The 27692-nt window shown below is 57.1% G+C and overlaps 1 protein-coding gene across 6 annotated transcripts in view; it reads left to right on the forward strand.

Moving 5' to 3' along the window:
* Col16a1 (collagen type XVI alpha 1 chain) overlaps positions 1 to 27049 on the forward strand; it is a 47912-nt gene extending 20863 nt beyond the window's left edge. For 3 of the 6 annotated variants that reach the window (XM_047547854.1, XM_047547853.1, XM_047547858.1), the window contains 34 exons: positions 1256 to 1309; positions 1393 to 1419; positions 2123 to 2182; positions 2369 to 2416; positions 2556 to 2609; positions 5537 to 5590; positions 5814 to 5846; positions 8077 to 8193; positions 8279 to 8320; positions 8404 to 8490; positions 9149 to 9193; positions 10039 to 10083; positions 11724 to 11777; positions 12291 to 12344; positions 12821 to 12874; positions 14275 to 14319; positions 14423 to 14476; positions 14628 to 14663; positions 14973 to 15035; positions 16729 to 16800; positions 16971 to 17024; positions 17645 to 17689; positions 17868 to 17912; positions 18207 to 18260; positions 18580 to 18633; positions 20593 to 20643; positions 20978 to 21067; positions 22483 to 22518; positions 23421 to 23465; positions 24285 to 24473; positions 24808 to 24874; positions 25529 to 25705; positions 25865 to 25942; positions 26652 to 27049. In XM_047547854.1, the coding sequence (XP_047403810.1) occupies positions 1256 to 1309; positions 1393 to 1419; positions 2123 to 2182; positions 2369 to 2416; positions 2556 to 2609; positions 5537 to 5590; positions 5814 to 5846; positions 8077 to 8193; positions 8279 to 8320; positions 8404 to 8490; positions 9149 to 9193; positions 10039 to 10083; positions 11724 to 11777; positions 12291 to 12344; positions 12821 to 12874; positions 14275 to 14319; positions 14423 to 14476; positions 14628 to 14663; positions 14973 to 15035; positions 16729 to 16800; positions 16971 to 17024; positions 17645 to 17689; positions 17868 to 17912; positions 18207 to 18260; positions 18580 to 18633; positions 20593 to 20643; positions 20978 to 21067; positions 22483 to 22518; positions 23421 to 23465; positions 24285 to 24473; positions 24808 to 24874; positions 25529 to 25705; positions 25865 to 25942; positions 26652 to 26854 (2286 nt within the window). In that variant the 3' untranslated portion in view covers positions 26855 to 27049. The remainder of the gene's footprint in view (positions 1 to 1255; positions 1310 to 1392; positions 1420 to 2122; positions 2183 to 2368; positions 2417 to 2555; positions 2610 to 5536; positions 5591 to 5813; positions 5847 to 8076; positions 8194 to 8278; positions 8321 to 8403; positions 8491 to 9148; positions 9194 to 10038; positions 10084 to 11723; positions 11778 to 12290; positions 12345 to 12820; positions 12875 to 14274; positions 14320 to 14422; positions 14477 to 14627; positions 14664 to 14972; positions 15036 to 16728; positions 16801 to 16970; positions 17025 to 17644; positions 17690 to 17867; positions 17913 to 18206; positions 18261 to 18579; positions 18634 to 20592; positions 20644 to 20977; positions 21068 to 22482; positions 22519 to 23420; positions 23466 to 24284; positions 24474 to 24807; positions 24875 to 25528; positions 25706 to 25864; positions 25943 to 26651) is intronic. The other 3 variants (XM_047547855.1, XM_047547856.1, XM_047547857.1) reach the window with 3 other exon arrangements.
* Positions 27050 to 27692: the final 643 nt, after the last annotated feature.

Here is a 27692-nt window from a genome sequence, read left to right on the forward strand (position 1 = left end):
CCCTGTTCCCTAGATAAGGAAACTGAAGGCCAGAGACCAAGGGGCGAATTCAAAAACTTGAAACCTGCCCTGTACTTCCAACCCTGGAGCCATTAGAGACCATCTATACCGGTACTGCTGGGTAGAATGGTGGGATCCATTCTGCACTGCCCAAGAAACGATTCCAGTGTTACAAAGACATTTCCACTGAATAAATTGCATAGATTAAGTAAAATAAGTGCATTTTCTCATTTTAGTCATCAAAGACCTGTCTAATAGTCAGCTTCTACTCCATGTGAACCCACTAGAACTTTACAAGATGATATAATTTTAGCCTAAATCAAAGAAATGCTACCTTTCAGCCAGCTTGTGCCATGCTGGGTCGTGGGCAAATGTATAATTTTTCTTGAGCTTTTGGTGATGTTGAAAATAGCCCAGTGAACCGTATCCTTTTCTATCTTTGTGGATCCCTAGAGAAATTCTTGTTCCAGTTTGGGAATCACTGATGGATTCCTCCTGAGGGGCCGAAGCCCAGAGCGGGTGGGGACCTGCCCAGGTCCACATGGCCAGTCTGTAGTGCTCCACAGAGCGGGCTGGCAGGGCTCCTCCCAGTCCCAGGGAGCCGCAGGGTGAAGGCAGAGATGGGTCCTGGTCCTGAGGGAGCTTTGTGCTCGGGGTGTGACTGTGGAGGGTCCCCCGGAAGGCCACTGTGGAGGGTCCCCGGAAGGCCGCTGTGGACGCCTCCTGCGCAGCTGACTGGACTCTGGGCCGAGCAGACCTATGTTGCTCAAGCCACTTTCCCTTCTGGAGCATTCTCAGCCTCTTTTCCCCCTGAATCCCACGGGAGGCTTCCCAGTCCCACCCCACACTCACTAGCTGTGTGGCCTTAGGCAAGTGACAACGTCTCAGAGTCTCCAGTTCCTTGGTGATAAGAAGAGGGGCTGAAATCCTTTTCTCCCAGCTCAGTCAGCTGAGGTGGCTTTCGTGACAGGGAGCTTTGTATCGGGCACTCAAGTGAGAAAGGGGAGCGGGGACTCGCCCCGCAGCCTGGGTGCTGTTGTGGAGTTTCTCCCAGCCTCGACTCCTCACGGGTGGAGTGGACCCAGCCAGCCTTCTTCCTCCTGCCCTTCTTTGCTCCTGGCCTCAGTCTCCTCCAGAATATGGTGGCCAGCAAGGCTGGCTGCTTCTGTTTGTCCCCATTGCCCTTCTCTGAGGCCGGCTAGATGGCTGGCTGCTGTCCAACCCCACCCACTCACTCTGGGCTCTCTCCCTTCAGGGCCGTGATGGGCAGCAAGGACAGACTGGACTTCCGGGAGCCAGAGGAATGCCGGTGAGTGTGGTGGCGTGGGCGGCAGGAAACAGCCGGCCCTGCCTCTGCACCCGTTTCCTCACTGTCCTGCTCCTTCTCTGCAGGGCGAAAAGGGATCTCGAGGAGAGAAGGTAAGTCCCAAGGACCTGTGGCCACTGCTCTGGGGGAATTAGCAGCCCCTCGAGCCCCACACTCAGGGGAATCTGTGCATATGGTGGCGGCCCCAGACCGGAGGACAGGAACCGAGGACACAGCCTGGACTCCCTGCTGTCCAGGGGCCCCAGGTACTCCCTACTTCACATATTTTCCCAGGACTTAACCAGGATCGCAGGAGGCTAGAGAACTCCAAGGCCCTCTTAAGAACTAGCTGCATTTGCAAATGGAGTCTGAGTCAGAGGACGGGGCAGGAAGTGAATTGGGAAGAACTAGAGGGGAGAAGGCAGGGAGGTGAGGGTCCAGGCAGAAGGCCCTGGAGGAGCCGGGCTGTAGCAGGTGGAGCTGCGGTAGGACAGCTGTGTAGCTGCAGGCAGCAATGCAACCAGATGACAACAGTGGCGGTGGTGGCCGTCTGTCCCTTGTGGATGGCCCATGCGGCAGGGCTGCTGTACACATTAATCTGCTCCGTCCTCATGAGAGCCTCTGCAGGCCGAATCATTATCCCCATTTTACAGATGAGGAGACTGAGGTCCACGGGTGGACACTGAGGTCCACTGAGGGCAGATTCTGGATTTAAGCCCTGGCTCTCCATCTCCAGAGCCCAGGCTGACTCGCAGATGTGGGTTTCCAGATAGCCCTCCACCCTCGCTGCCTCTCACCAAGCTCTTGTCTTTCCAGGGCGAACCCGGGGAGTGCGCTTGCCCCCCTCGAGGAGACCCCATCTTCTCTGGGATGCCGGTAAGTGGTGCTGCAAGCCTTCCCCGCCGGGGGAGAGGCCTGGCTTCCAGCCTCGCCTGGTGCCCAGTGTGCGAGGGCCCCGCAGGGCTTTGCGCCCCAGCCAGCCGCCGCCCCCGCAGCCCCGCGCTTGGTGTAGACGTTGCCTGTAACCTCTCCCCTTCTTTTGCGACTCCCACTCCCACCCAGGGTGCTCCGGGACTTTGGATGGGCAGCTCCTGGCAGCCGGGCCCGCAGGTGTGTGTCGCTTGTCTCCTCTGTCTCTCCTCTTGTCCGCCAGCGCCCCGCGGCTTGCCCACCTGGACTGGACACTGCTGCCCCCAGCGATGGGGCGGAGCTCTCTCTGCTGGCTCTGATTCTATCGTCTCTCCCTCAGGGTCCCCCAGGTGTCCCTGGACCTCCAGGCCCCCCAGGAATGCCCGGGCTGCAGGTAAGAGGGAGAGGAGAATGAGGAATTCAGGGTCCAGGCTTGTGCACACTTGGTGACCGCTCCATGCTGGACCTGAGGATGCTGATCCCCTGCACTCACCACATTTGCCCGTCTTGTCTCACTGGTCACGTGTTCCTGCCTGCCAGCGGGACATGGAGGACCCATAGATGCTCAGGCCAGGTTGTGCACACACCCAGGGACCTCACCAGTGGGTACTAAGCTCAGGCCTTGGTCGCCTCCCGGAACCCAGAATCTGGGTCAAATCCAAGTCCCTTACCCTGGTACAGAGCTCGCCGTTCATTCATCCGTGAAACACACATTTTGCATGTCTGCTATTTTCCAGGCACTGTGTTAGGTGCTAGGATACAGCAGCAGACAAAAATAAAAACGTCTGCCCTCTCGGAACTTGCATCCTACTAGAGGAGACAGGCAATAAGCAAGATAAAGAAATGGAATGTAGTATTTTGTAGCAAGTGGTATGTGCCAAGGAGAAAAATAAAGCAGGGTGGGGATAGGAAGCAGGAGGGCAGGAAAGATGTTTGTGAAAAGTCAGGGACATTTGAATAAATACTTAGCAAATGCAGAATGAACCCGTCAGGGAAATGGCTCCTGGCAGGGAAGGCAGTCAGGACAAAGGCCCAGAGGTGGGAAGGTGCCTGATGTGTTTGAGGAACAGCAAGGAAGCCAGAGATAGGGAGTGGGGAGTTGAGGTCTGTGTGCCATTTTAGTAGAGTTTGCATTTCGGAGCCAGGCATCCCGTATTGGAATCCCAGCTCTGCCATGCTAGCTGTGTGATGCTGGGCAAGTTACTTAACCTCTCTCTGTCTCAGTTCTTCATCTGGGGATAATTACAGCACCGATCTCAGAGGACTTTTTGTGGGTATTAAAGTGACCCCATGTGAAGTATAGACTGTTGCTGGCACATAATAAATATTCAGGAGGCGTCAGCTGCCATTACTGTCATGATGGCTGCTTTTATTGTTTTACATCCATTCTTTCATTCATTTGAGCCCACATCAAACCCAAGAGGAAGGTGGTGTTATCCCAGCTGGGCAAGCTGAGCTCTGAGAGTAAAGTGTGGTGTCCAAGGTCACACGCCCAGGAATGGGCAACCTGGCCTGGGGCTTCCCCATGCAGAGCACGTTCTGTTCCCTGCCTCTCAGGACAGTGCATACCAGGAACGAGAGCCACACCATGTGCCTGGCAGCCGCACATTTGCTGAAAGCATCCAAACTTTCTGTGCAGTGCCAGGAAGTAGTAATTTGTCTGCAGGGGGCTTGCAGTTTGCTTGGGGAGGCTGGGAATCATTTCGAGATGACCCAGTAGCAAGTGAGAGCTGACGTGGTGCGAATCCTGCCAAGCCATGCTGGGGTGGGACAGCCTGACTGCTGAGTCTGGTCCTCATGTGGTGCCCATGACGGAGACCAAGGCCAGGCTGTGCTGACAAGCACCTGCGCTGCACCAGGCAGAGTACAGGAGGGCCGAGCAGCTCCTCCCTTCGGGTTCAGAGAGAGGCTCAGAGATGCACAACCCTCACCTGCCCGAGGTTGCAGAGCCCCAGTGCCTATTTACTGCATCTCATCCGGATCCATTTCATAGATGGGGAAACTGAGGCACAGAGGTTAGGAAATGTGCCCAAGAGAATCTAGTTAGTAGGTAGTTGAGTCCAGACTTGAACTTGGGCTGCACTTTTCTACAGTAGAACAACCCAGGGACATTGAGTTCTGGGAGGGCAGGAAAAGAATCACAAAGTCTCAGGCTCGGACTAACACGCCAGCCCCGAAGAATGGAGCAGGGGTGAATCACCACCGTCGTCGTCACATTCAAGGCCCTGTGCCGGGCACGGTTCTAAATGCTGGTGGCTCTGGGGCTGGAGCGGGCTGGGTGGAGGCTGGCTGCAGGTCTGACCCAGGCCTGGTAGTGCCTGCCCTGGGGCGGGAGGGTGCGGAGGAGGAGGGGGAGGAGGAGGAGGAGGAGGAGGAGGAGGAGGAGGAGGAGGAGGAGGAGGAGGAGGAGGAGGAGGAGGTGGTGGTGAGGGGTTCCGTTGCTGGAAGCTGGGACTTGAAAGGAGGCCAGATCTCAGAGTGGGCCAAGGAAACCCTGCACAGGGAGGAGCAGGCTGAGCAGCAGCGCGTTCACCCAACATATATTTAATGCACACTCCTCCATGTTGGGCACTGGGGTTCAAAATGGAGTGTACTCCCTGCCCCTGTAGCATATTTAATATGCAAATGTGCGTGGCGAATCTGCAAGGGCAGCTGAGCGGCTGCCTGGCACTGTGAACAAGAGTGTCCCGGCGCATCCCCAGCTCTGTACTAAGCCCCTTGCAGCTATAAACGATCACTGTCTTGCGACAAGGAAACTGCAGCACGGAAGTGCTTGCCCCACCACGTGACCTGCCATAGCTATACGTGTAGCCCGTGTGCGCCTAGCCGGGACCGATTGGCATCTGGAGATGTCTTTTGAGGGATGATGTGGAAATAGTGGGAAAGAGGCTTGGGAACTGATTCTCAGTTCTACGGCTTGCTTGAGTTGTGATCTTTTACACATTATTTACCTTCTCTGAGGTCTTTGTTTTTAAGATGAGATTAAACACCAAGTTCACCAAGACAGCTGCGGTTAAATGAGAAAATACAGGAGAGTTAGTAAAGAAAAAAACAGCGGTTACTCTAGGGAAGACCTGCTGACCAATATCTGACCATCCCCTGCCGTGTAGGGAAGGTACTTCCAGTGAGGCTGTGGTCACTCCTCTGGGCTCCTTGGCTCCTTCTCCAAGCCGCCTGGAAACTTTCGAGCTAAGAATAGACAGCAGCCTTGTGCTGGCCCGGGCTCTCAGTTCTGCAGGATGAGGGAAAGGGCTGGTGAGAGGGGAGCAGGGCAGGGCCAGAGAGGGGTCTGCTTACTGGCATCTGTCTCTTCTTGCACAGGGAGTGCCTGGGAACAACGGCTTGCCAGGACAGCCCGGGCTCACTGCAGAACTGGTGGGTACCAGCCAGGACTCACTGTCCGTCGCCCTCCCTGACCTTCCCAGGCCTCAGCTGGCCATGCCCATCCCTTGAGCGGCTGTGATGGTCCCTCTTTCCTCCCCCTTCCAAGGCTGGGAGAGGTCCAGGTGGACCGATGCCTCCTGAGGCCGCACCTGCTCCCAAAGGTCTCCCTCCCCTTCCTTTCACCTGCCAGAACCCACACATCTGTCTCTTGCAGGGCTCCTTACCCATCGAGCAGCACCTCCTTAAGGTAAGAGGGCACAGGGGGTGGCAGGAGCTGGCAGGGTTGTCTCCCACGGGAATTCTCATAGTCAGCCCTCCGCCGTGTGCACCTCACGGCGCGCACAGATTGAGTTTGCTGGTTCCCTGTTCGTAGGGAAGGGGGATGCATTCCAAGCATCTGTCTTTAGAGGGCCTGGCTGGTGCCTGGCTTGTAACAGACCCCCAGGCAACATTTGTTGAATGAGTGCTCAAAGGAATCCTGTGAAGGTCCCCACATGGTGGATGCTGGTGGCAGAATCCAACCCTGAAGGCTGCTTGCAGCAGCTGGCAGTGAGTTTCTATAGCATCAGGTCGTACCAGGGCAGGGCCTGGCAGCCTCCAGCGGGAGGCACAATGCAGTGGCAGGAGGCTCTGAAGGTCAGGGTCTCCGAAGACCCTGCGTGGGCCGGGCTAGGTGGGCCGGGGAGGAGAGGGATTTGAGAAGCAACTCTAGCAGTAAGAAAAGGGGACTGGGGCTTGGGAGGAGAGTCAGTCCGTGTCAGGGCCTGGGAATAACTGTAAGACCCAGCAGATGGCTGTGGCCTGGTCTGGCGTCCCATGCCCACAGGAGTGAGCTGGGAACTGAGGCTCCACCAGCCCTTCCTTGCTCAGGCCCCTCTAGAGAGCCGAGAGCACAGTCATTGCTGAAGGCCGCCTCTGGTACCTGGACTTCCTCCTCCAGCCCAGCAGCCTTGGCAGACCTGCCTGGGCCTTGGCCTCCAGAGTCTCCCCCGACCCCCTCCCTGGCCACCCTCTCCTGGCACTGGCTATCTAGTCAGTGTCCTGGACATCCCATTCCCGGGTGGGCCTTGGTCAGGGTGGAGGATGCGGGTGCCTCAGGAAGCCTGTTGAGGCCCAGCAACCTGGGGAGCCTCTGAGGAGCCTCTAACAGCTGGTTTCTCAGCGATGGAGGGCAGGTCCATCCCTGCTCTAATTCAAAGGTTTCCAGAAGCGACTGGAAGAGGAGGTTGGCTGTCCTGGCAGCCGCCATGTGTTGGATCATAGTAATTGGTGCCAGCAAGGCCACCACTCGTCTCTCTAGGCTGCTGCTTCTTCTCTTTTTTCTTTTTGCAGAGCCTTGCACATACTAGGCAGGCACGCTCTACCACTGAGCCGCAGCCCCAGTCCCTTTCCTAGGCTCTGTCAACGCTGGGTTCTGTTAACCACTGCTCCTGAGCAGAAATCATGTCAAACCCAGGATTTGATATTGCTTCTTATAGCATCTTGCTTGCTGGCTCATAATCAAGTGCCCAACAGGATCTGAGTGTAGCCCATAGAAGGGGTCAGGTGGCAGCCCGGGTGGCTCCGGGAGCCCCGGCCACTGCTGCATCCACACCCCAGAGGAAGCACAGACTCGGCCGCAGATGGACAGGCCAATCCAGGCTCCCGCTTACCTAGATGAAGCGCATCCCCTCTTTCTCAGAAGAGGCTCCCTCGCCTCCACGATGCCCATAAGATCACCCGCCTCGCTGCACCCTGGGGTTGCCTGTGATAACGCGCAAAGGCCCGTTAGGATGGCTGGCCCTGCGATGCTCAGTGAATGGCGGCATTATCCTTGGGTGTTGCAGTGAACAGTGAAGGTGACATCGGGGCTCCTGCCTGGGGTCCCTGGCACCATGCCAGGCCAGAGAGAGACCCCAGGGCCCCAAGTCCTTTGAAACTGCAGGCCGGTTTTACAGGTGGGTTTTGGTTTCTGGAAGAGAGGACCCAAGAGGTCTGTGACTCAAAGCAGGTGGCGACCCCCAGGGTAGCAGGAGGCTCGTCCTCCTGGGGTGCCTCTGACAGTTGGTCTCTGGCTGTGGCGGGCAGGCCCTCCCCAGAGGGTCTGTCCAGGGCTCTGCTCCTCCGGCAGCCGTTTCCCTGGCTCCCTCAGGCAGAGGAACTGACTTTGGAGCCTGTCTTTTCAGCCTAGATCCTCGTGGCTTGTCCTCACGGTGGGTGCAGGTTGCAGGAACAGCCGGGACAGATGGTCCCTCTGCGGGGCCCTGCGCCTCCTCCCACACGCCTGTCTGCAAAGTGCTGGGGCTTGGCCACCAGAGCTTCTTCCTGAGGAAGCTCAAAGCCAATTGTTGGGATTGGGTCCCCTGAGGATGAAGCAGAGCTGCGGCAGGGATGTGGCTGGGGAGGGAGGCGTGTGGGCAGAGAGCTGCTGGGCAGGGTGCCCCGGCCCGGGTTCTGAGCTCTGACCAGGCCCCACCAACCTCCCATTTTCTCATCAGAGCATCTGCGGGAACTGTGTCCAGGGCCAGATGGCCCACCCAGCATCCCTCCTGGAGAAAGGAGAGAAAGGAGACCAGGGCATCCCTGGCGTGCCAGGCCTGGACGCCTGCGCTCGGGTAGGGGCTGGGCTGGGACATCCCCGTGCCGTGCAGGGGGTTCCCAGGCTGCCTCAGCTGACAGAGCCCCTCTTGTCCTCTGCAGTGCTTCTCAGAGCGCGAGCGCCCAAGGGCCGAGGAGGCTCGGGTGAGTGGGCTCTTCTCTTCTTCCTTCTGGCCCCATGAGGAGAGGGCCTGGCTGCTCACTCACCGCCTCCGTCCCATCTGCAGGGGGACAACAGTGAGGGAGATCCTGGCTGTGAGGGGAGCCCCGGCCTGCCTGGTCCTCCAGGACTGCCAGGCCAGAGAGGAGAAGAGGTAAGCCCAGGAACCGGGCCCTCGTCCAGGCGGGAGGCCGGAGATCCCATCTCCCTGAAGGTGTCCCTTCAAGGCCTCAGGCGGCTTGAGTGATTCCCTGCTCCCCGGCACCCTGGCTCCTGGCTGCTTCCTGTGCCTCTTGGGGCCCATTTCCACACGTCTTCAACCATCAGGTCCATATCCCCTCAGTAGGGTCCTCAACTGCCCTCTCTAAAATGGACGCCCCACACAACTGCAGAACCCCTGGCACCTTGCCTGGACCATCGTCACCGTCCTCCACCATGCCTTGTATTTACTTCATTCAGGAACATTCTAGAGATATCGACTGAGCACCAACTATGTGCCACCCCTGTTCTATTTGTTACTGGCCACCTCGCTCTAGGATATAAGTGTTACGAGGCAGGGATTTTTATGTTGTGTTTATAGTTGTGCTCTCAGCTCCGGGGCCAGTGCCCGGTACATAATAGCTGCTCAATAAATGTTTGTTGGGTGACTGAATGAACTGAATGAAAGCCCATTTTATATCAGCTAAATGGTCCTGTTTTGACATCAGCCCTCTGTTGCCTCCAGCTGTGGCAAGCTAGGAGGGAGGCTGCTGTGACCTGGGGCTCTTTAGGGCCCCATCCTCTTCATCTGTTTCCCTTGGCTTCCTTTATAGGGTCCGCCTGGCATGAGGGGCTCCCCGGGTCCTCCAGGCCCAGTTGTAAGTATCTGTGGGTGCCTGGCCTCTTTGAGAAGCTCTCCAAGGGGTCATAGCACTCAGATGTCAATCTGTCACCTTATCCCCAAGAAGCCCAGCAGGGCAACAGGGGACACCCACTGCCCTTGCCTTTCCCTCCTGAGAGCAGCTCTGGGGACCGTGCTTTCCACTGTCAAGTCCCCTGGAACTGCCCAGCTCTGTCCCACTGCCTGTGCCCTGCTTAGGGCAGGTCCTCGGGCACATCTTCACCTCTGCAGCCAGGGAGGTCTGTGTCCTTCTGGCCAGATCTCTCTCTGCCCTGTGACACCAGTCCCTGTAGGGCCGGGGGCTGAGATGGAGGTGCCCTGGGTTGCTTGTGGGGCCATCTCTAGGACAAGTCTATAAAGCGCAGCCCTGGGGCGTCCACCTGAGTCCTCCGTGGTGTTGATGAGGCAGGGAAGGAGAAACGATGAGACAGGTGGGAAGGACTGGCACCGTGTTCTTTGGAGAAAAATGGCCGGGGGGAGCTGCCTTAGGGCCTGGAGCTACCTACTGGAGGGTGGGCACGGGCAGGTGGCAGGCAGTCTGGGCGAGACCCACAGGAATGGGCTTCCACTCAGCGGGGCATTCAGCAGACTCTGGAAGACTGGGGAAGGATTTTTGGACTCTGGGGTGTGTTCTGCGTCTCTGCCAATGAAGGGGCCATTCTTCCTGGGCCACGCAGAGGAGCAATTGTCTTTTGGGCTACGGAGGTCGATGAGTCTCTTCTTCAGCCGCCTTGAAAGCACCCCAAGACCTCCTCTCCCCGTGGCCCCCCAGATCCAGGGTGGCCATGCTTGTGAGATGTGACCTGCTGTTTCTCCCACCAGGGCCCCCCAGGTTTTCCTGGTGCTGTTGGCTCCCCCGGATTGCCTGTAAGAACCTAGTGCTGCTCCGCCCCCTTCCCCGCCAGCCAGGTCTCTGTGGCTTTCGCTTGTGTCCCCGCCCGTCGCGCCCTCACCTCTGTGTTCGTTGTCCCATTTGTCCCATGCAGGCACGGTAGCTAACGACACAGGTTCCCTGAGGTCCGGGCAGTTGGACGTCCTCCCAGTCTCTGCCTTCTTCCCACTCTCCCTCCTCCTCCTGCTTTTCTTCTCCCATCTTCTCACTTTCCTTCCTCCTATTTTCCTTCCCTCCCCTCCTGCCACGCTGCGTCCTCTGAGCTCTCCTAGCTTCTTCCGTGAAGCCGGTGCCTCCAGGAGCCCTTCATCCTGCCCTCCTCGCTCCTGCCTCCCGCCTCTCGCCACCTGCCGCGTGCACTGAAGATTTGCTGAAAGTAGTTCTTGGGGCCCTGCCAGGCACCTGGCTCTGAGCCCGGCAGAGATGCCAAAGCTTTAGGGCTTCACATTGCAGGCTGGCACAGGTTGGCTGCCCTGCTGCTTGGCAGGGCTGTCCAGAGGCCCCCCAGGGATTCGAAGGCAGCCCTGCCTGCACTTCCCTCCTGCGGGAGGAAACCCTCAGCTTCCTCTCCTCCTCTTCCTTGGCTCCAGCCCCAGTTTGCTTGAAGGCCGGGCATGTGATACCAACCGTTGGGTTTCTGGGTGTCGTGGGGCTCTGCCCCTCTGCCCGGCGCCCTGGCCCGCTCCTTCTGCCAGGTGTCGTTAATTGCTCTGCCTTCGTCATCGTCACAGGTGTGTTTAAGTCACCCCCATCCTCACTGTTGCTCCCTCCCGGGTCACGGAAGCTAACCTCCTGTTTGTCAGAGTCGTGTTCCTCTCCTCCCAGCCTGGTGATGGAGGCTCGGGAGCAGGGCCCCTCCTTGTCGCAGTTCCATCTGTCCCCACGTCCTCATCTCTGGCCGGGCCTTGTCTGTTTCTGCTTGCTTGGGTGAAGGGGCCATCTGTCTGTCTAGCCATCTGTCTTGTGTTGTGGAAAAGTTTGGGCGCCGTTGCTGGAGGGGTCGAGGGAGAAGGGAGAGGAAGGGTGCTCTTGAGGGCGTGGCCAGCCTACGAAGGCCAGGGTGAGGAGTCAGGGGTGGGGCGCTGCCTTGGATGGAAAGTGACATCCCTTTCATGTTGCTGAGTGACAGGGATCACTCTGGAGGGAGCCCTCTGTGCCTCTCTCCTACATCCCTAAAAGGAGGTGATTTGGGGCTTGGGTGGGGACTCAGACAGGTAAGTGTCTGGTACGCTTTGTGGGGAGCATTGCTCTGAGTGCACCTCTGCTGACAGGTACCCCTCAGAAGGAGGTTGCATCTGATTTGTCACCCTTTTAAAGGTATGCCCCAGCTAGCTACCATGGTAGGACACACAGGTGACACTCACGTGAGAGGTGCCATCTGGGAGTCACGCACTTGAGGGGCGTTTCTCTAGAGCCAGCTGTCTTGAGGGCATGCTCCTGAAGGGCACCCACCTGTAGGGATTTGAGAGTCAACCTTCCGGAGCACAGACCCTACAATCACCTTGCTTGGGACACCGAGAGCCACGAGCGACCTCCACCTTTGCAGGGCAGGAGTCGTCAGGGGCTGGGTGGGGACTGCCCTCCTCTGCAGTTTCTCATGAACTTTCTCTCCAAGGGCCTTCAAGGAGAGCGAGGTCTCAGGGGCTTGACAGGAGACAAAGGTGAACCGGTAAGAAGAGGCGGCAGGAGCTGGGAGGGACAAGGAGCCCTGGGAGATAGGTTGGGTCCTGAGCAATGGCCGCCGAGCGGAAGCTGGGTGGTAGAAGCCCTGAGCCCTTCAACGTGGGGTCTTGGCACCCTTGAGATCTGATCTCCATGTGCCTCGACCCCTGTGAGGCGCACAGCTCTATCCTGCCCTCTCACATCCCTGGGGCTCTTCTCCGTCCCTTGGCCTGCGACTTTCAGCATGTCCCTGCCCCCACACCCTGGCGCTCCCTGTCCCATTCTGGGCCTTCTCTGGCTCAGTTCCCAGGTTCTGGTCAGCCTGGGCTTGTCATGGCCAGGTCTGTGGTGATGGTTATGTCCAAGAGAACCTGGGACTTGGGGGAAAGGCCGAGGTGGGAACTGCTCTGGACTGGGTGTCACCTGCTGGACGGAGGCTCCAGATGTTCCGGCTTAGGCCACCTTTTTGCTCAAGAGAAATTGGGGGCAACTTGTTCATTGCGTCCACCTTTTTTTGCAGGGTCCTCCAGGACAACCTGGCTACCCAGGTGCCATGGGCCCCCCGGGACTGCCAGTGAGTAAGGGCCCATCTCTGAGGGCGCGGGAGGCCGGGCTGGTGATCAGAGCGGGACCCCTGGCTTCCTGCAGCAGGCTCCTGCTCTCGGAGCATTTCAGCCGTGGCCTCTGCCAGGCCAGTGGTGTGGTCCCCTGCACGCCCGACTGCAGCCCCTTGGAAGCATGGCCTGTCCCCGTCACTCTGCCTTGGGGCCAGTCTCTGTGAGTCCCAGACACAGCAAGAACTGAGGTCCTCCTCCTGGGGTTGGCAGAGCTGGGGAGACAGCTGGGAGGTGCCACCGCCTCTCAGGAGCCTGCGGGGTAGGCGTGCCCCTGCTTCCCACCCAGGGCCACAGTGGCAGGTGGGAGGCCCGCGCCTCCCCTCCCCTGCCATCTCCCTTGCTGCCCTCAACCTCCAAGTGCCAGTCTGGGTGCCTGCCGCAGTCTCCACCCCTCATATTAGTGCTAATTCTGCTCTTTCTCTGCGACCGTCAGGGCATCAAGGGGGAGCGCGGCTACGCGGGGCCTGCAGGAGAGAAGGGCGAGTCGGTGAGTAGGGCTCCCGTGGGGGCGGAGGAAGGGCTTCAAAGGAGCCAGCTCCGCCAGGCCACCACCTCGGCTGGAGATTTTCCTAGCAGCCTGTGAGGAGGAGCCCGTGACCCCTGCTGCCCCTGCCCCCAAATGGCTCCAGCTGCGTCTCAGTACCGGCTGGTGGCTGCGGAGGCGGAGGCTGTGAGGAGAATCCCAGCAGGTTTCAAGCAGCCAGGCTGCGGGAGGACCGAGTCAGCTGGCAGAGAATTCCTCCCTCCCCCCTGCTCCTGCCAAGGCAAGCTGGCCAGGGCCAGCCTGAGAGAGCGCCAGGGCCCGAGTCTCTGTCCCCAGCGCAGCCACCTTTCACAGAGGCCCCACGCTGAGCACAGAGCCAGGGGGCTGCTATCACATGAGGACAGGCTCACAAACGTCATGACTCACTCAGGGTCCTGCAGCCAGTTAGTGAGTTAGTGGTGGAGCCTGGGCTGGGTCCCAAGTCCATCTGGTGACAGAGCTCAGATCTGGGATCAGCCCCACGGGGACTGGGGTCTTACCTCTCCCCCTCACAAATTTCAGGGAGACCTCAGAGGATTCAATACACTCAGTCACACTTTTATTCAATATCAAATGTCTTGTGGGCCTGCTGGGTGCCAGGCCCTCTTCTGAGGCTAGGTGGTGAGCAAGCAGGCAACCGCGATGCACAGAGAGGAAAGCAACCAGAGATGGGACCCTCTGAGCCCACAGAGCAGGGAGGGGCTGGAAGAGTGTGCAGGGTGCTGCGGAGACAGGGACGGGCCGGGGAGTCCTCACAGAGGAGGGGCACTTGAGCTGACAGGGCTCCGACTGGAGGGAGGGGGGAGTCACATGCTTGTCTGTGCTGGGGAATCCCAGAGGGAGAGGCCATGGGTGGGGCACTGCAGGAACAGCTTGGAGCCATCTACTGATTCCACAGGGTTTCAGGAGAGGTAGAAGGAGTGGGGATTGGTGGTCATTCCAGGCAGAGGGGTAGCAGTACCGAGGTCCAGGCATGAATGGATAGAGCTTGGGAACAGGCCGTGACCCAGCAGGGTGGAAGAAGGGGAGACAGAAGCGGGCGGGAGAGGGTGGTGGCGCAGGATCGCAGGATGCCTCGAAACCCAGCATTCGGTTGGCAGAGGGGAGCCGTGGAAGGTTGTTGAGCAAGAGAGGACTTAATCAGAGCAGTGCTGGCGGAAGAGAAGGTGGTAGCCATTTGCTGACCGGATCGGGGGGAACCAGGAGTGGCAGGACTAGTGAAGAGTCGGGTACCCCAGGTCACCCAAGAGGGGAGCCTGAAGAGAGCAGGCGGAGGAGTCCTGCCGCTCCGTCAGCCTCGCGCCCAGCCCAGCCCCCAGCCCATCCTCATGGCCCCAGAGTGACTTGCTTCTTCCTGTTTCCAGGGCCCTCCAGGGACGGAAGGCCTCCCAGGCCCCGCAGGCCCAGCTGTGAGTGAGGGAGAGGGCCGGGAGATGTGGACACGGGACCCTGCCTGGCCCACCCTGGGGTCTGAGGACAGGACCCCAACTTCATTTTTCTCTGTGGTGACAGGGTCCCCGAGGAGAGCGAGGACCCCAAGGGAACTCAGGTGAAAAGGGAGACCAGGTGAGTGAGGACGGGGTCCTGGCAGGCGCAGGGAAGCTGCCGGTCCTCCCAGAGCCTCCTGGGCTTGAGGCTGCCTCACCCTGTCACTCTTTCCACCTGGGCAGCCAGGCAGAGAGGAGTGACACAGCAGGCTGTCCCTTGCTTCTTCTAGGGATTTCAAGGCCAGCCAGGCTTTCCCGGCCCGCCGGTGAGTGAAGACACAGAGCTGCTCTGTCTGACGTGGTCTCCTCAGGAGGGGCAGGGCCGGGGAGGGGAGGGAAGAGGCAGGGAGGAACGGCCTGGGTGGCCAGGCCTGGTTCCAGGAAGCAGGACCTGGAGATGGGGCCTCCTGGGTGGGCCCAGAGGGCCAGGCAGTAAAGCGTGCTGGATAGTGTTTCTAGGAAGTCAAAATCCACCCCTTAACAACACTGAGATGTGCATGAAAGGGAGGAAGAAGGAAGGGGTGCTACCCCCTGCATCCCCACTTCCACCCCTGCCTGCTTCTTTGTTAACACAGGGTCCCCCCGGATTCCCAGGCAAAGTTGGAGCACCTGGCCCACCTGGCCCCCAAGCAGAGAAGGTGAGCCGGACCCCAGGGTGGTCGGTCATGGATCTGAGCCCTGTAACCTCCATGCCCCCATCCCACCCTGCACATCAGGCCCCGGGAACAAAGTCATGGCATCAGAGCTGGCGATTGCTGGACAGGACAGAGGCTGGGCAGGCCAATGGTCCTTGGATGTCCCTGGGCCCAGCATACCCCTGGCCTCTGAGCAACCCTGGCTCCCATCTGCTGGGAGAGGGGAAAGGCTGGTGGAAGGTGGGAGGAGGCAGAGGGGTGTGGTAGAGCTGCTTTTCCTCGGAGGGGGAAGCACATCTGAGATCAGAAAGCCCCGAGGGAGGACACCAGCCTGGAGGAGGAGTGGACCTCCCTCAGGCAGCAGTGCTAAGGTTGTCCCCAGGGGCCCGGAGAGGGCAGAAGTAGCCTGTGACTGTTGATAAGCGTGGGATGGGGCAGCAGCCTGGGGACCTGGGGACCCTCACGATGGCTGCCTCTTAGTTTGGCCTGATGAACTTTTTGCTGTGGTTGGGGGTTGACATCCCTGTGTCACCCACCCTCTGGGCTCCATGATGTGATGTGCTGGGCAGGTGCTGTAAGAGGCCCCAAGGTTGACTTCTGAGCTTGGGTGGGGGCTGGGGCCCAGAGGGAGGGCGGGAGACCTGTGGCTTCCGGAACCTCTTTCCTTTGAAACCACAAAATCCACCTCTCACTTGCCCAACAGCGAGGGGCAGCCCAGGGCACATAGGGCGTTAGCAACAGCACTGAAACTCTCCTGGCTCAGGAGAGGCCCTGAGCCCCTCCCGGCCTCCCCGAGCCAGTGACCATCAGTCAAGGTTGGGGGAATGGAGGTGGCCAGCTCCCTTCATCTCCCTTCTCTGTGGAGGACCCAGGTGGCAGCCCCTGCCCAGGCTGGTCACCGCAGAGAATCCCAAACTCTGGCTGGTGGGTCTCCATCTCAACTCCCAGTGGGGTCTGCCATTGACTTGGGCTGTGCTGACCCCTTCTGGTGGCTGGTGGCATTGCAGTGCCCCCCCAGAGCTTTTCCCTCTTCTGCTGGGCAACCCCAACAGCCACCCCAAAACCCCCCTTCCCCCCCCCCCCGTCTCCCCACTGGGGAAGGCAGCAGCCCTTCCCTCTAAGCCTCTCGCCACCCTTCTGTAAACATTCCAGTTCACACATCTGTTCCCATCACTTCCCTGCTCGGAACCATCAATGGCTCCCCAGTGCCTCTAGTGAGTTCTGAGACGTTATTTTGTAGTCTCTGAGCCTTTTTCCACACAGAAGCTCATCTTGAACCTCGGCCCATAAGACAGATAAGATAGAAGCTTCTGTGGCTACGACAAGGACAGGGGCCCAGGTCCCACCCTCTGGGTCCCCACTTCATTCCCCAGCTTCCAGGTCCCCCACCCCAGGGCCTCCCCACCCCAGGGCTCTGAGAAGTACGGTTTGAAAAGCACTTGTCTATTTGATGAGGTTTAGCGTGGCGTTCAGGACCCTTCAATCAGGCTGTGACTCCCCCAGCCTCCTCTCCTGCCCTGCTGTCACACAGGCTGAGACCCTGGTCAGTTGGTGTGTGACCACTTCCAAATCTTCATCTTTCTCCTGGGTGTGGAGTATATCAGTTAGGTCAAAACAGAATGAGGTCCCTGAACCCTGGACCTAGTGTCCATCAATGGCGCCAGGCCCTGCTGACTGTCGGGGTGCTGCTTTCCAGGGCAGTGAAGGGGTTCGCGGCCCGGCAGGCTTGCCTGGTTCCCCTGGGCCACCAGGACCCCCTGGGATTCAGGTAAGTGTGTGTCCTCAGCCTGGAGGGGAGGCCTGGACGCATGCGTGCATGTGTGTGCGTGCGTGTGGTGGGGGTGGGAGTGGGTGAGGGGGAGAGAGTCTGGGCTGGGTCCCATCCGCCTCCCTAGGGCGCGGACACAGCCTGCAGAATTGCCTCTTTCCTGTCTCTAGGGCCCCGCCGGCCTGGACGGTCTAGATGGGAAGGATGGCAAGCCTGGCTTGAGGGTGAGATGGCGCCGGCTGGGCAGGCACCCCTTCCTCTCCTTCTTAAAGAGCCAAAGCCAAGGGGACCCTGGTGAAGAGAGCTGTAGTGGCCCTCCCCTTCATCGGGGGATGTCCACTCTCCCTGGCTCTCTCCTGTTACATCCTCCCTGGGGGTGCCTGAGCCCCTGGTTTCTCGGTTCCCCTAGTGGCCTTAACCAGGCAAGACAAGCTGGGACTGGCCAAAGGCAGGACAGTGACATTTATACCCAGAAACTCAGACAACTAAAGAAACTAGGCTGGCTTTCAGAGAGAATCCCCCCGCGGACGTGGAAGGCCTTGAGCAAGCCCTGTCTGCTTGGGTGGAGTTTTGCTGGGGCAACTGAAGAGGATAGGACCATGGCAAAGGACAGAGCATCAAGATCACCCCCCTTCGAAACCCAAAAGAAGAAAACTAAGGCCTAGAGAGGTCTGGGATTCACTCAGGGTCCACAGCCAGTGAGAGGCTGTCAGGCTCAGATTCCTTCTCTGCCCCACATGACACTGCCACCATGCTGGGGTGGCCGGGGAAGGGCTGGAGAAGGGACGGCAATGGTGAATGAGTTGGATACAAGCTGCCTCAATGCTCTGGTCTCTTTCCCTAGGGGGACCCTGGTCCCGCCGGCCCCCCTGGACTCATGGGACCCCCGGTAAGTTGAACCGCAGGAAGGAGCTGAGCAGCTGCGGCCTCAGCTGGGGTGGTTGGGCAGCTCCCATCTTCCGGATCCTCTGCACCACGTTATGGCTGGATTGGTTCCACTTGTTTAACCCGAGGAAGGAGCGCTGGCTGAGGTGAGGGACGCCATAGCCCTCTGCTTTTTCTTCCAGGGTTTCAAGGGGAAAACTGGACACCCTGGCCTCCCGGGACCTAAGGTAAGGGTGACTTCTGGAGAGCAAGTCTTCTCTGCTCTCTTCAGGCCTGCTCCAGGCCAGCGTGGCAGCCCCGCCTGGGTGGAGCTGCCATGGAATCCCTGGCAGAGATGTCACCCCGGCTTGTGAGCCTCCTGGGGCCACCCGGCCTGGCAGGCTATGTCAGGGCTTTGCCACCTTCTGGTCTGAGGGTACCAGAGGGCCTCTAGCTGGAGCTGGGTAGGCGGCAGGGTGCCTTTGATTTGGGGTTCCTTTGGGATGGGGTTCCCAAGCTCTGGCTACCCCTCTATCTTCTAGGGTGACTGTGGCCAACCAGGCCCCCCTGGTAGCAGTGGCCGGCCAGGCGCAGAGGTAAGGTGGGCCCTGAGCACACAGAGGCTCCACGCCGGCTCTCAATCTGGATGCAGCCGCTTCCAGCCCAACGTGGCTGCCTTCTCCCCTGGCCTTCTGGGGCAGTTGCACCCAACACTGCATAGATCTCCCCTTCTCCCTCTCGAGGGTCGTAACTGGCCCCCTCCCAGGAAATGGCTGGGCCACTCACCTAAAAGGAAAGCATGCTCCTCTGGCCCCTGGCATTCCCACCTGCCCTGCTCACCCCTCTCCCAGCTAGTAGCCACAGGTGTGCCAGGAAATCCGTGTCTGTGCCATCTTTTTTCTCTGGCTCCTGCAGGGTGAACCTGGTGCCATGGGACCCCAGGGACGACCTGGCCCTCCTGGCCACATTGTGAGTTAAACTGTTTTAGTCTCTGCCTCTGAGTATTTGGTGGGCGAGCCACCGATGGCCTGAAAACATACGGAGCTACGAGGGGCTTCAGACTCACCCGACTCAGCGGTTCCCAAGCTCTCCACCTCCTGGTTTCTGGGCACATCCACGCTCACTTATCACAAAGGGCATTCAGTTAGTCAACAAATAATTATCAAGCACCTGCTCCCTGCCAGGCACTGTTCCAAGCATTGGGGTGACAGCAGTGAGCAAGGCAGACGGCTCCCCTGAGCTCATGGTGCTTCCAGGCAGGCACCAGGCTAGTGCAAAAGCATCAGGCAGAGAGGCGATAGTACAGAGAGGGCCGGGAGCCGGCTTTGGAGGAGTGACATTCAAACTGAGCCCTGAATCAAAGGAGGAGTCAGCTACGAGCAGTCCTGGGGAAAAGCCCAAGGCAGAGGGGTCTGTGGGTGCACAGGGCCAAAGCAGCAAGAAGCTTGATGTGTCCGAGGAACCCTGAGGAGGTCTGCATGGGTGCGAGTGGGGTCAGAGCTGAGCTTTGAGAGGATGTCGTGTGATACCGGAGGCCCTCAGAAGTGCAGTCAGGAGCGTGGGAAAGACGTGCAGAAGTGGTGGAAGGGTGGCTGTAGTGGAGAGGGGTCTCAGGATGGATCTAGGATGTGCTTGGAGGTGCAGGTCTGGGGCAGGAGCTGGGTGGAGTGGTACAAAGAGCAATTAAGGACAATTCCTATGTTTGGCCTGGGTGAGGTAAGTAGGTGGTGTGTTTACTGAGATGGGGAGACTTGGAGAGGACGTTCATGAAGCAATAATGAATTTCCCATCCACTTTACTCATCAGTAGCACAGACGGCTGCCAATTGGTGCCTTTGATCAGTGTGATGGCACCAAGCTGATAGGGCTCCAGAGAAAGCGAATACACTGGCGTTTATTGCAGTCCTATTGTGCTGGATGCATAATTTCCAGGAGGCTTTGGAAATGTTAAAAATAGTTCATGACTGAAAAAAAGGAATTCTCAAGTCCCCATCGATATTTTAATGTACCTGAAAGGGTCCAGAAGTCCTCCACTGGGGACCTTAGATCTGGACCAGTTCTTCCTCACATTACAGATGAAAGGACTCTGTATTATGGCCCCAGTGGAGACTCAGGGGACTGGGGACAGCGGTGGGAGGTACAGGGCTCCTTTTCCTGCCCCTGTATGTGCAGCCCAGATCCTTCACTGCATGACAATTCCAGTGCTGGACATTTCTATACCGGGAGTCTTAGATGAGTGGAATAGAGGCCATGGCTTCTGGAACTTTCCATCTGGGAGTGTGGAGGAAGGTGATCTGAGAGAGAATGGAGTGTTGTGGGATTCAGAGAAGGTGCCAGTCTTCTCTGGGGGGTGACATTTGAGCTGTGCCTCAGAGACAAGGATGTGGGTCATCAGAGATGGGACAGCCCAGCAGAAGGGAGCATTCCTGGGGGTTAGAGTCTCATTGTCCCAGGTTAGAGGGTACTAGGAGACTGGGCTTGCGTGCCTGGCTACTGAGCTGCTCTGTGTGCATGCTGGGTTGAGGCTGAGCCCCCACCCTTCGCCCCCTGCTAACAGACCCACAGCTCCTGGTCTTCCCTCCTCCTTAGAATAGCAGGAAGTGGGCCTGACCTTAGGAAGGCAGGGGTCTCAGAAAACTCCAGGCCAGGAGTTCGTTCTCTCAGGCCTTTGCCCTTGTCCTCTGACTATAGCTCCCAGGTATGCCACTCAGTGGGCATTAGCTGTGTGCTCAGATCTTGTGTGCTCAGGACCCCCAGGCCTAGCTCTGGGTACAGATCGTCTGTCAGAAGTTCAAGTGCAGGGCCAGGAGGGAAGGAAGGGTTTCAGGAAGGGCCTGGAACTGGTGCGGTTCAGGGCCTGCTCCTGCTCTCAGCCCTCTGCCCTCATCATTAGAGCCTCTTTCCGACCCTCTGACTCATCTCTCTTTAGGGGCCTCCAGGGCCTCCCGGCCAGCCAGGTCCAGCTGGGATCTCTGCAGTGGTGAGTGACACTTCCCGTTGTCCCTTCCTCCCTGCTGCCCTGCTCTGCTGTGGGTTCCTTCTGGAGGCATCCAGAGCAATGGAAAACAGTTTGTCTCCATCCCTGCTTCTGCCGCCAGCCTTACCTACCCTGAAGATCCCCTCTCTGGGGTGGGATGAGGGCACCCCAGGCTGGAGGCCATCCCAGGGCCCTGCTGCAAATTCAGGCAGCACCACCTCCTCATGTGGGGCCTGGGAAGTGGGGACATGGTCCCTGGTACATGACAGGGTGTCTGCCTCTGGCGTCGTGGGGTCCACTTCTACCCCTACCCACCATTCTTCTTCCTGTTCTCTAGGGCTTGAAAGGAGACCGGGGAGCCACTGGAGAAAGGGGCCTGGTGGGCCTCCCAGGTCAGCCTGGCCCACCTGGACACCCTGGTCCTCCGGTAAGACCCCTTATTGTATAGCACAGTCCAGAGGAAAGGGTCAGCTGGCGTTGCCAGCTGGGCTCAGCTCTGCACACCTGGGGTCTCCAGGGGAGGGGAGGCGTTAGCACAGCAGGACCGCAGCATGGAGCCCATGCCTGAGGTAACTGCACGCTGGGAATGACAGACTCTGCCAGCCAACGCTGGGCCAGCAGCACACAGGTCACTGCCTCTGTTGATGCACCACCGACCTCATGCAGATCCTTCAGTGAGGTATCAGAGGAGACTCAGTCCCTGTTCTGCCCCTGTCCCCACCCACCCCAGGGATGCTTGCCAGTAACCATTGAAAGTCTTTGAAAATGTCAGGAACCAGAAGTGCAGTGCTATTACTGTAACTTTCTGAGCTCCTCAGGAACCACAACATGCTCTAGCTCATGTTTAGCACTGAGTGATGCTATATTGGTCACTGACCATGTGCTGAATGGTGAGCTCGGTGCTCGATGCACATTTTGTCTTAATCTGCAGTCCCACTTAGTAGATCTGGTTGGCTCCGTATTACGGATGAGGAAGCCAAGGCTCAGCCAGGCTAAGCAGGTTGCTCAGAGTCAGTGGAAGAGCTGTGACTTGATCCCCAACGTGCTTGATTCCAGAACTTGAGTCCTTAACCAGTGTGCAAAACTACCTCTTTCACAATATTCAGACAGGTGAGCCACATCAGGTGGAACTGATTGCTAGTCTCTGGGATGAAAAGCCTCCCAAGAGAGATGAGACAGGGGTCCAGGTCTCCTAGGCCCCACCAAGGTCCTTTCCACCATGTGGGCTATGCTCTAGGGCACAGTAGCAGTGACCCTGGGACTGGTGGCTTGGGATGGGGTGGATGACCCCAGTTGGTATAGAAGGAGTCCATCATTCCAAGTGACAGGAGAACCTAGGTGGCCACAGCTGCTCATTCTGATTCCTGCCAAGGAGCCTGGACAGGTCCTTCCCTTAGGAGCCCCCAGACCCCCTGGGTGACTCTGCTACTTGCTGGGCTATCACAGATTCTTCCTCTCCAGAGGCCCTCCAAGCAGGCAGATAGGCAGGGCGTGGGCAGCCTCTCCTGTCGTGGGGAGGAAGCTGGCTCAGGCGCATCCTGGCAAATCTCACTGAGGACGGAGGCTCCCAGTTCAAGTGTTCCTGCAGCAGACATTTAACATGCACTCAGAGCCAGGGAGTGTGCAAGGTGCTGGGATCCCAAGCGAAGAGGCACAGTCTGTTCTTCCCATGCAGAACTCAGTCAAGGAGGCAGCTGGCAGCCATCAGTGTGGGCTCCCAGACCAGGCTGGCGTGTGGGGTGTCAGAGGGTGGGGGCCAGGTGTGCCTGGTGGGCAAGGTGAGGTGTGGGGGGCCAAACTGGGTCACAGCTCATCACATCTCCGTTGCTCTCTATTTCCCAGGGTGAACCTGGTACGGACGGTGCAGCCGGAAAAGAGGTACTATTAAGCTGGCTCCTTGACCCTTGGGAATGCTGCTTGGTTTTCTTAGTTCTCAGCTTGCCCTGGTCCCTCCTTTTTCATTCAGTAAACACTGCCTGTGTGTGCAAACCATCTCCAGCAGATTCCACACCTGCAAGTTCCACATCTGTGGATTCAACTCACTGCAGATTGAAATATTCAGAAAAAAAAATGCTGGACTGCACATATATAGATTTTCCCCTTGTCATTATTCTCTGAACATTACGGTATCCCAACTATTCACACAGCATTTACATTGTCTTAGTATTATAAGTAATAACTACACAGGAGGATGTGCATAGGTTTGGTGCAAATACTACACCATGGTATACAAGAGACTTGAATTTCCACAGATTTTGGTGCCCATGGGGGGGAGGTCCTGAAACAGTCCCCTGTGGATTCAGAGAGATGACTGTGTACAGGAAACTGGGAATTCTTGTTGCTCAGGGTGAGAGGAACTAGAGACTAGGGGACAAGGACAAGGATGGCAGTGAGTCTTGTTTTATGCTTTTTTTTTTTTTTAACCCTGTAGCTGGTCAAAAAGGGACAGAATGATAACAATGTTCCCTGGGCGCCTGATCAGACCAGGCCCTCTGCTGATTCAGACTGGTCCTCTCATTCTGACTTCTCTTTATTTCTTTTCATCTGTGGTGAGGGACCCAGCTAACAGGATTGAAAAGGCCATGCTCCAGGGGACATCATTCTCCCTCCCAGCTGTCAGCCCCTCTGTTGGCAGAGAGGCCATCATCTCTTCTTACACAGAGCCCAGCTAGATACAGCCTGGGGCCTGAGCCAATGAAGATGATCTTTTCACTGCACTGACCTCCCCAGAGGTCTGAGATGCTGAATAGACTTGACCCCTGACTTCTGGTTTCTTCTAGGGACCCCCTGGAAAACAGGGACTCTATGGACCTCCTGGTCCAAAGGTGAGTGAGCACTGGCTGGGTTTGTGAGGAGTTGCTCATGTATCAACTCACCCATCAACGATGTTAGCTATAGAAGGGACACGGGAAGGCCAGTGGGCAGAACTTGGAACAGCCGTACCTCTGAGCATGCCTCACTCGGGGCCATTCCAGAGTTCTTAGCTGTGGCTGGGGATGGAAATCTCTGTTTGATCTATAGCATTGCTCTCACCCACATTCCAGGACCCCTTTCCTGGCCTGGGATAAAAAGAGGTCCCTGAACAATGATGCTACCCGCAGTCCAGCCATACTGATGCTAGAGTAGGGCAAGTTTTATAGAAGATCGGACACAGCCCCGTGGGATCTGGGGCTGAGAGAGACCGTGTAAAGAGCAAGAGCATTTCAGCCAGGGAGGAGGAGTGCCCTGGGTAAAGACGAGGGCGCGTGTCTAGACAGGAAGGACTTAGATACATGGTAGAACCAGAGAACTACAACCAGTGAGGGCTGGCTGGACCTGGAGGGCAGGGAGGTGAGACTGAGGAAGGTGTGCCAGGACCATGTCATGATGACCCTGAATGCCTGGCAGGGAAGTGGGGCCTTTATGCTGACGGCAGTTGGGAGCCGTCAGAACGTCTGAGCAGGGAGTAACACCATGAGGACTGACTTCTAGAAGGACTGCTCTCGTGACAGTGAGGCAGAGTGACCTGTGGCACTGAGGCCACAAAGCAGGGGGAGATACTGGAGACATGGTGGGAACATGGAGAAGAGGAGGTCGAGTGCTGAGACATAGTGACACAGTCTTAATGGTGCTTGGTAACGCTGGACTGTGACTTCCTCTCGTAGGGTGATCCAGGACCTGCAGGCCAGAAGGGCCAGGCAGGAGAGAAGGGAAGATCTGGCATGCCTGGCGGACCTGGCAAGAGTGGCTCTATGGGGCCTGTTGGGCCACCAGGTCCTGCGGGAGAGAGAGGCCACCCTGGGTCTCCAGGTCCTGCAGGAAGCCCTGGATTGCCTGGTGTGCCTGGCTCCATGGTAAGGAGAGGCTGGCAGCCACGGGCACTGTCACACAGAGCAGGCATGTGGGATGGAGCATGGGCCATTTTAGAAGCTCTTGCTGACATTCTTCAGGAAAAAGCATGACTCCTGTAAAGGTGGATCTTAACTGCACGGGGAGGGTGGGGGTCACAGGTCCCTCTCCCCAGCCAACTGTGCTCAGCACAAAATGCTTTGTACCATCTCAGGGCAGGTAGGACTTTGGATTTAAAATCTGCAGGAGGATCCTGGACCTTTACCCTCCTTTATTTCCATAAAGGCTGCTCCTAGGGGAGAGTGTAAAATTGAGGCAGGTTGTCTTCTCTTCCCTCAGGGAGACATGGTGAATTATGATGAAATCAAGAGGTTCATCAGACAAGAGATCATTAAAATGTTTGATGGTAAGTGGCAGCTGGCTGGGTGGCAGTGGGTGCCACTTGCCCTTCCCAGCTACTTCTCCACCCAGCCCTGGCCTTTTTTTCCTTAAAGCTTCAATGTCCTCCTCTCCTGTCCCCCACACACTTATAGGCCAGCGGGGTGACAAGCTTATGTTCAATTATCCATCAGACCTTCCTTGTCACCTGCTCTGTTCAAAGATAAAAACATTCCCTCCTGCCCTCCCAATCCCCACTTGATCAAGGTGACCAACGAGAAAATTGATTTCAAATGAACCTGCAGGGAATGAGCCCTGAACAGAGAGGCGAGCAGCAACTGGAAGAAGGCTGCTGTGGTTTATTTTAACTTTTCATCCAACTGGGGACTGAGGGAAGTGTGCTCCTTGTCCTGGAGGGGTCAGGCGTCCTGCTTGGGAAGGAGACTGCATGCGGAGCAAGGAGTCAACTTATTTTGAAGCCAGCAGTGAACCAGTGAGGGGCCGGAGAAGTGAGATGCTGAAATCAGATCTGTGCTCCCCAAAGATCGGGGACCAATCCCCATGTTCCTTGTCCTGATGTCCTATGGAGAAAGGCTGTTCCATACTGGAGGCACGTCTACAGCCTTTGTGGTCACAGTGAGTCCCTGGGGCACCCTGTGAACCTCCCTTTCCTTTCTTACAGAGAGAATGGCTTACTATACCTCCCGGATGCAGTTCCCCATGGAGATGGCAGCAGCTCCTGGACGGCCAGGGCCGCCAGGGAAGGATGGTGCCCCGGGCCGGCCAGGTGCTCCAGGATCACCTGGACTCCCTGGTCAGATTGGCAGAGAAGGACGACAGGGTTTGCCAGGAATGAGAGGTAGTTCTGCCCTCTGGTTCCCCACGTGTCTGTGCAGCTCTCTGGGGGCTGACCTGAGCATTCCATGAAGTCTACTGTGAAAGTGGCATTTGTATGTGTGTTTCAAGTAATCTGTCATTTTTCTGCTCAGAGATAAGACTTCTTATTTCTTTTGTCCAGGATTGCCTGGTACCAAAGGTGAAAAGGGAGACATTGGTATTGGCATTGCAGGAGAAAATGGTCTCCCCGGTCCTCCAGGTAGGAAAACCCAGCATTTGAGGCCACGAATCCAGAGCAGCAGAGATCCCATTTCTTAATGTTCCTTCAACAACAAAGTGTGTAGAACTCCAAATGTCTACAGGCCTATCATTCACCATTGACAGCAATGTCACTGTGTTAAGATACTCTGCTAGGAGTGGAAAGAAAGACCCAGTGTCTTTCTGAGTTCTAAGCTGAGTTAGCATGATGTAGTGGGAGAAGCTGTACATGGTGGGCGCTGGGAACCCAAGTTCACGTCTTGTTCCGCATCTTACTGGCTGTGTAATCTTGAAGAGGTCACAAAAGTCCTCAGGGTCACTTTAAAAAATGCATATATGGCTATATAGCCTGAAAGAGAATAGCCAAAGTCTGATGACCTGGCTCTGAAGTCCAACTCTTACTTAACCTGAAGTGCAACCTCTCTGAGCCTGTGTCTCCATCTACAAGATTAGGTAATAGTTCTCTGCTCAAGGAATTGTGCGGCATAAAAACCACCCATCCCCGTGCGTGGTCACAGAAGCTCTCAATGAAATGAGCCAGTGGTATGGTGGTCCTTGTTAGATCAATGTGAGGATCAGATCAGGTCTTCATGGAAACAGGTTGTGTCCTGAGAAATACGCATCAAATGTAGATATTACTTATCCTGACCGTTATTTCTTCTTGTGATCTGGGTCTCCTGATTTCCTTTCTGTGACTCTTCCCTCCCTAGGTCCTCAAGGGCCTCCAGGCTATGGCAAGATGGGTGCAACGGGGCCAATGGGCCAGCAAGGCATTCCAGGCATCCCTGGTCCCCCAGGTCCCATGGGCCAGCCCGGCAAGGCCGGCCACTGCAACCCCGCAGACTGCTTTGGGGCCATGCCAATGGAGCAGCAGTACCCACCCATGAAAAACATGAAGGGACCTTTTGGCTGAAATCACCACCCGCCATGAGATGAAGGACTCCATTGGGAATAAATGGCCAAAGCTTTCAGGACTCTGTGATAGGTTGTGAATGTCTGTGTTGTTGATATTGTTATTGTTAATTGCTGTTAATATTTTTTTAACAATAAAGAAAGAAAACTATCTGCAGTCCCACTTCCAGTGGGATCACCTGGTGCTGCAGCTTCAGCTCCCTGTCATCCTCCTTTTCTCATTTGGTCCCAGAGCCAAAAAGGCTTCACAGAGGCTCCTCGCAAAGGAGCTGCAGGTGCTGTTGTATAGGATGTCCCCAGCTTAGCTTCCCTCTCCCAGTGATTCCGACTCACCCTTTGGTCCTCCAGGCCTGTGTCTTATCTATCTTCTAGGGCACACTTGCCCCAAGTCGGGAATTTGCTCAGCCTTTCCACACAAGTGAACCTAAAGCAGGTCTGGAGACCCCACTTCCAGCTCATAAAGGACCCTCCCTATTTCTTCCCTAAAGGAACCACTGTTTGGTACCCCACTCATCCTTACCCTCCCTCCTTACTTCCTAAGTGTGACCCAAAGTCAATCCAGCTGGTATCTTGAGAGATGCCAACCAGTGCTGAGGTGTGTTCATTCACCTGGAAACCCTTCCAAGCACCAGGGCTCTTCTCCATGCTCCAGTAATTCTGTGATTAGAAAACCTGGGCAAACTGGAGAGAAGATAGGTTCCAGCCCCTGTCTAGGCAACCAGGGACTGCTTCTCAGGGAAATGAGATGGAACCTCCCACCTGCACCAATGCATGGCTCTGTCACCAGCTCTCCAGCTGCAGGCAATGACTTTCCAGACTGCAAATGGCATCTTTTGTTA

This window comes from Sciurus carolinensis, chromosome 1, assembly GCF_902686445.1.
Source record: "Sciurus carolinensis chromosome 1, mSciCar1.2, whole genome shotgun sequence".
NCBI classification, from domain to species: domain Eukaryota; kingdom Metazoa; phylum Chordata; class Mammalia; order Rodentia; family Sciuridae; genus Sciurus; species Sciurus carolinensis.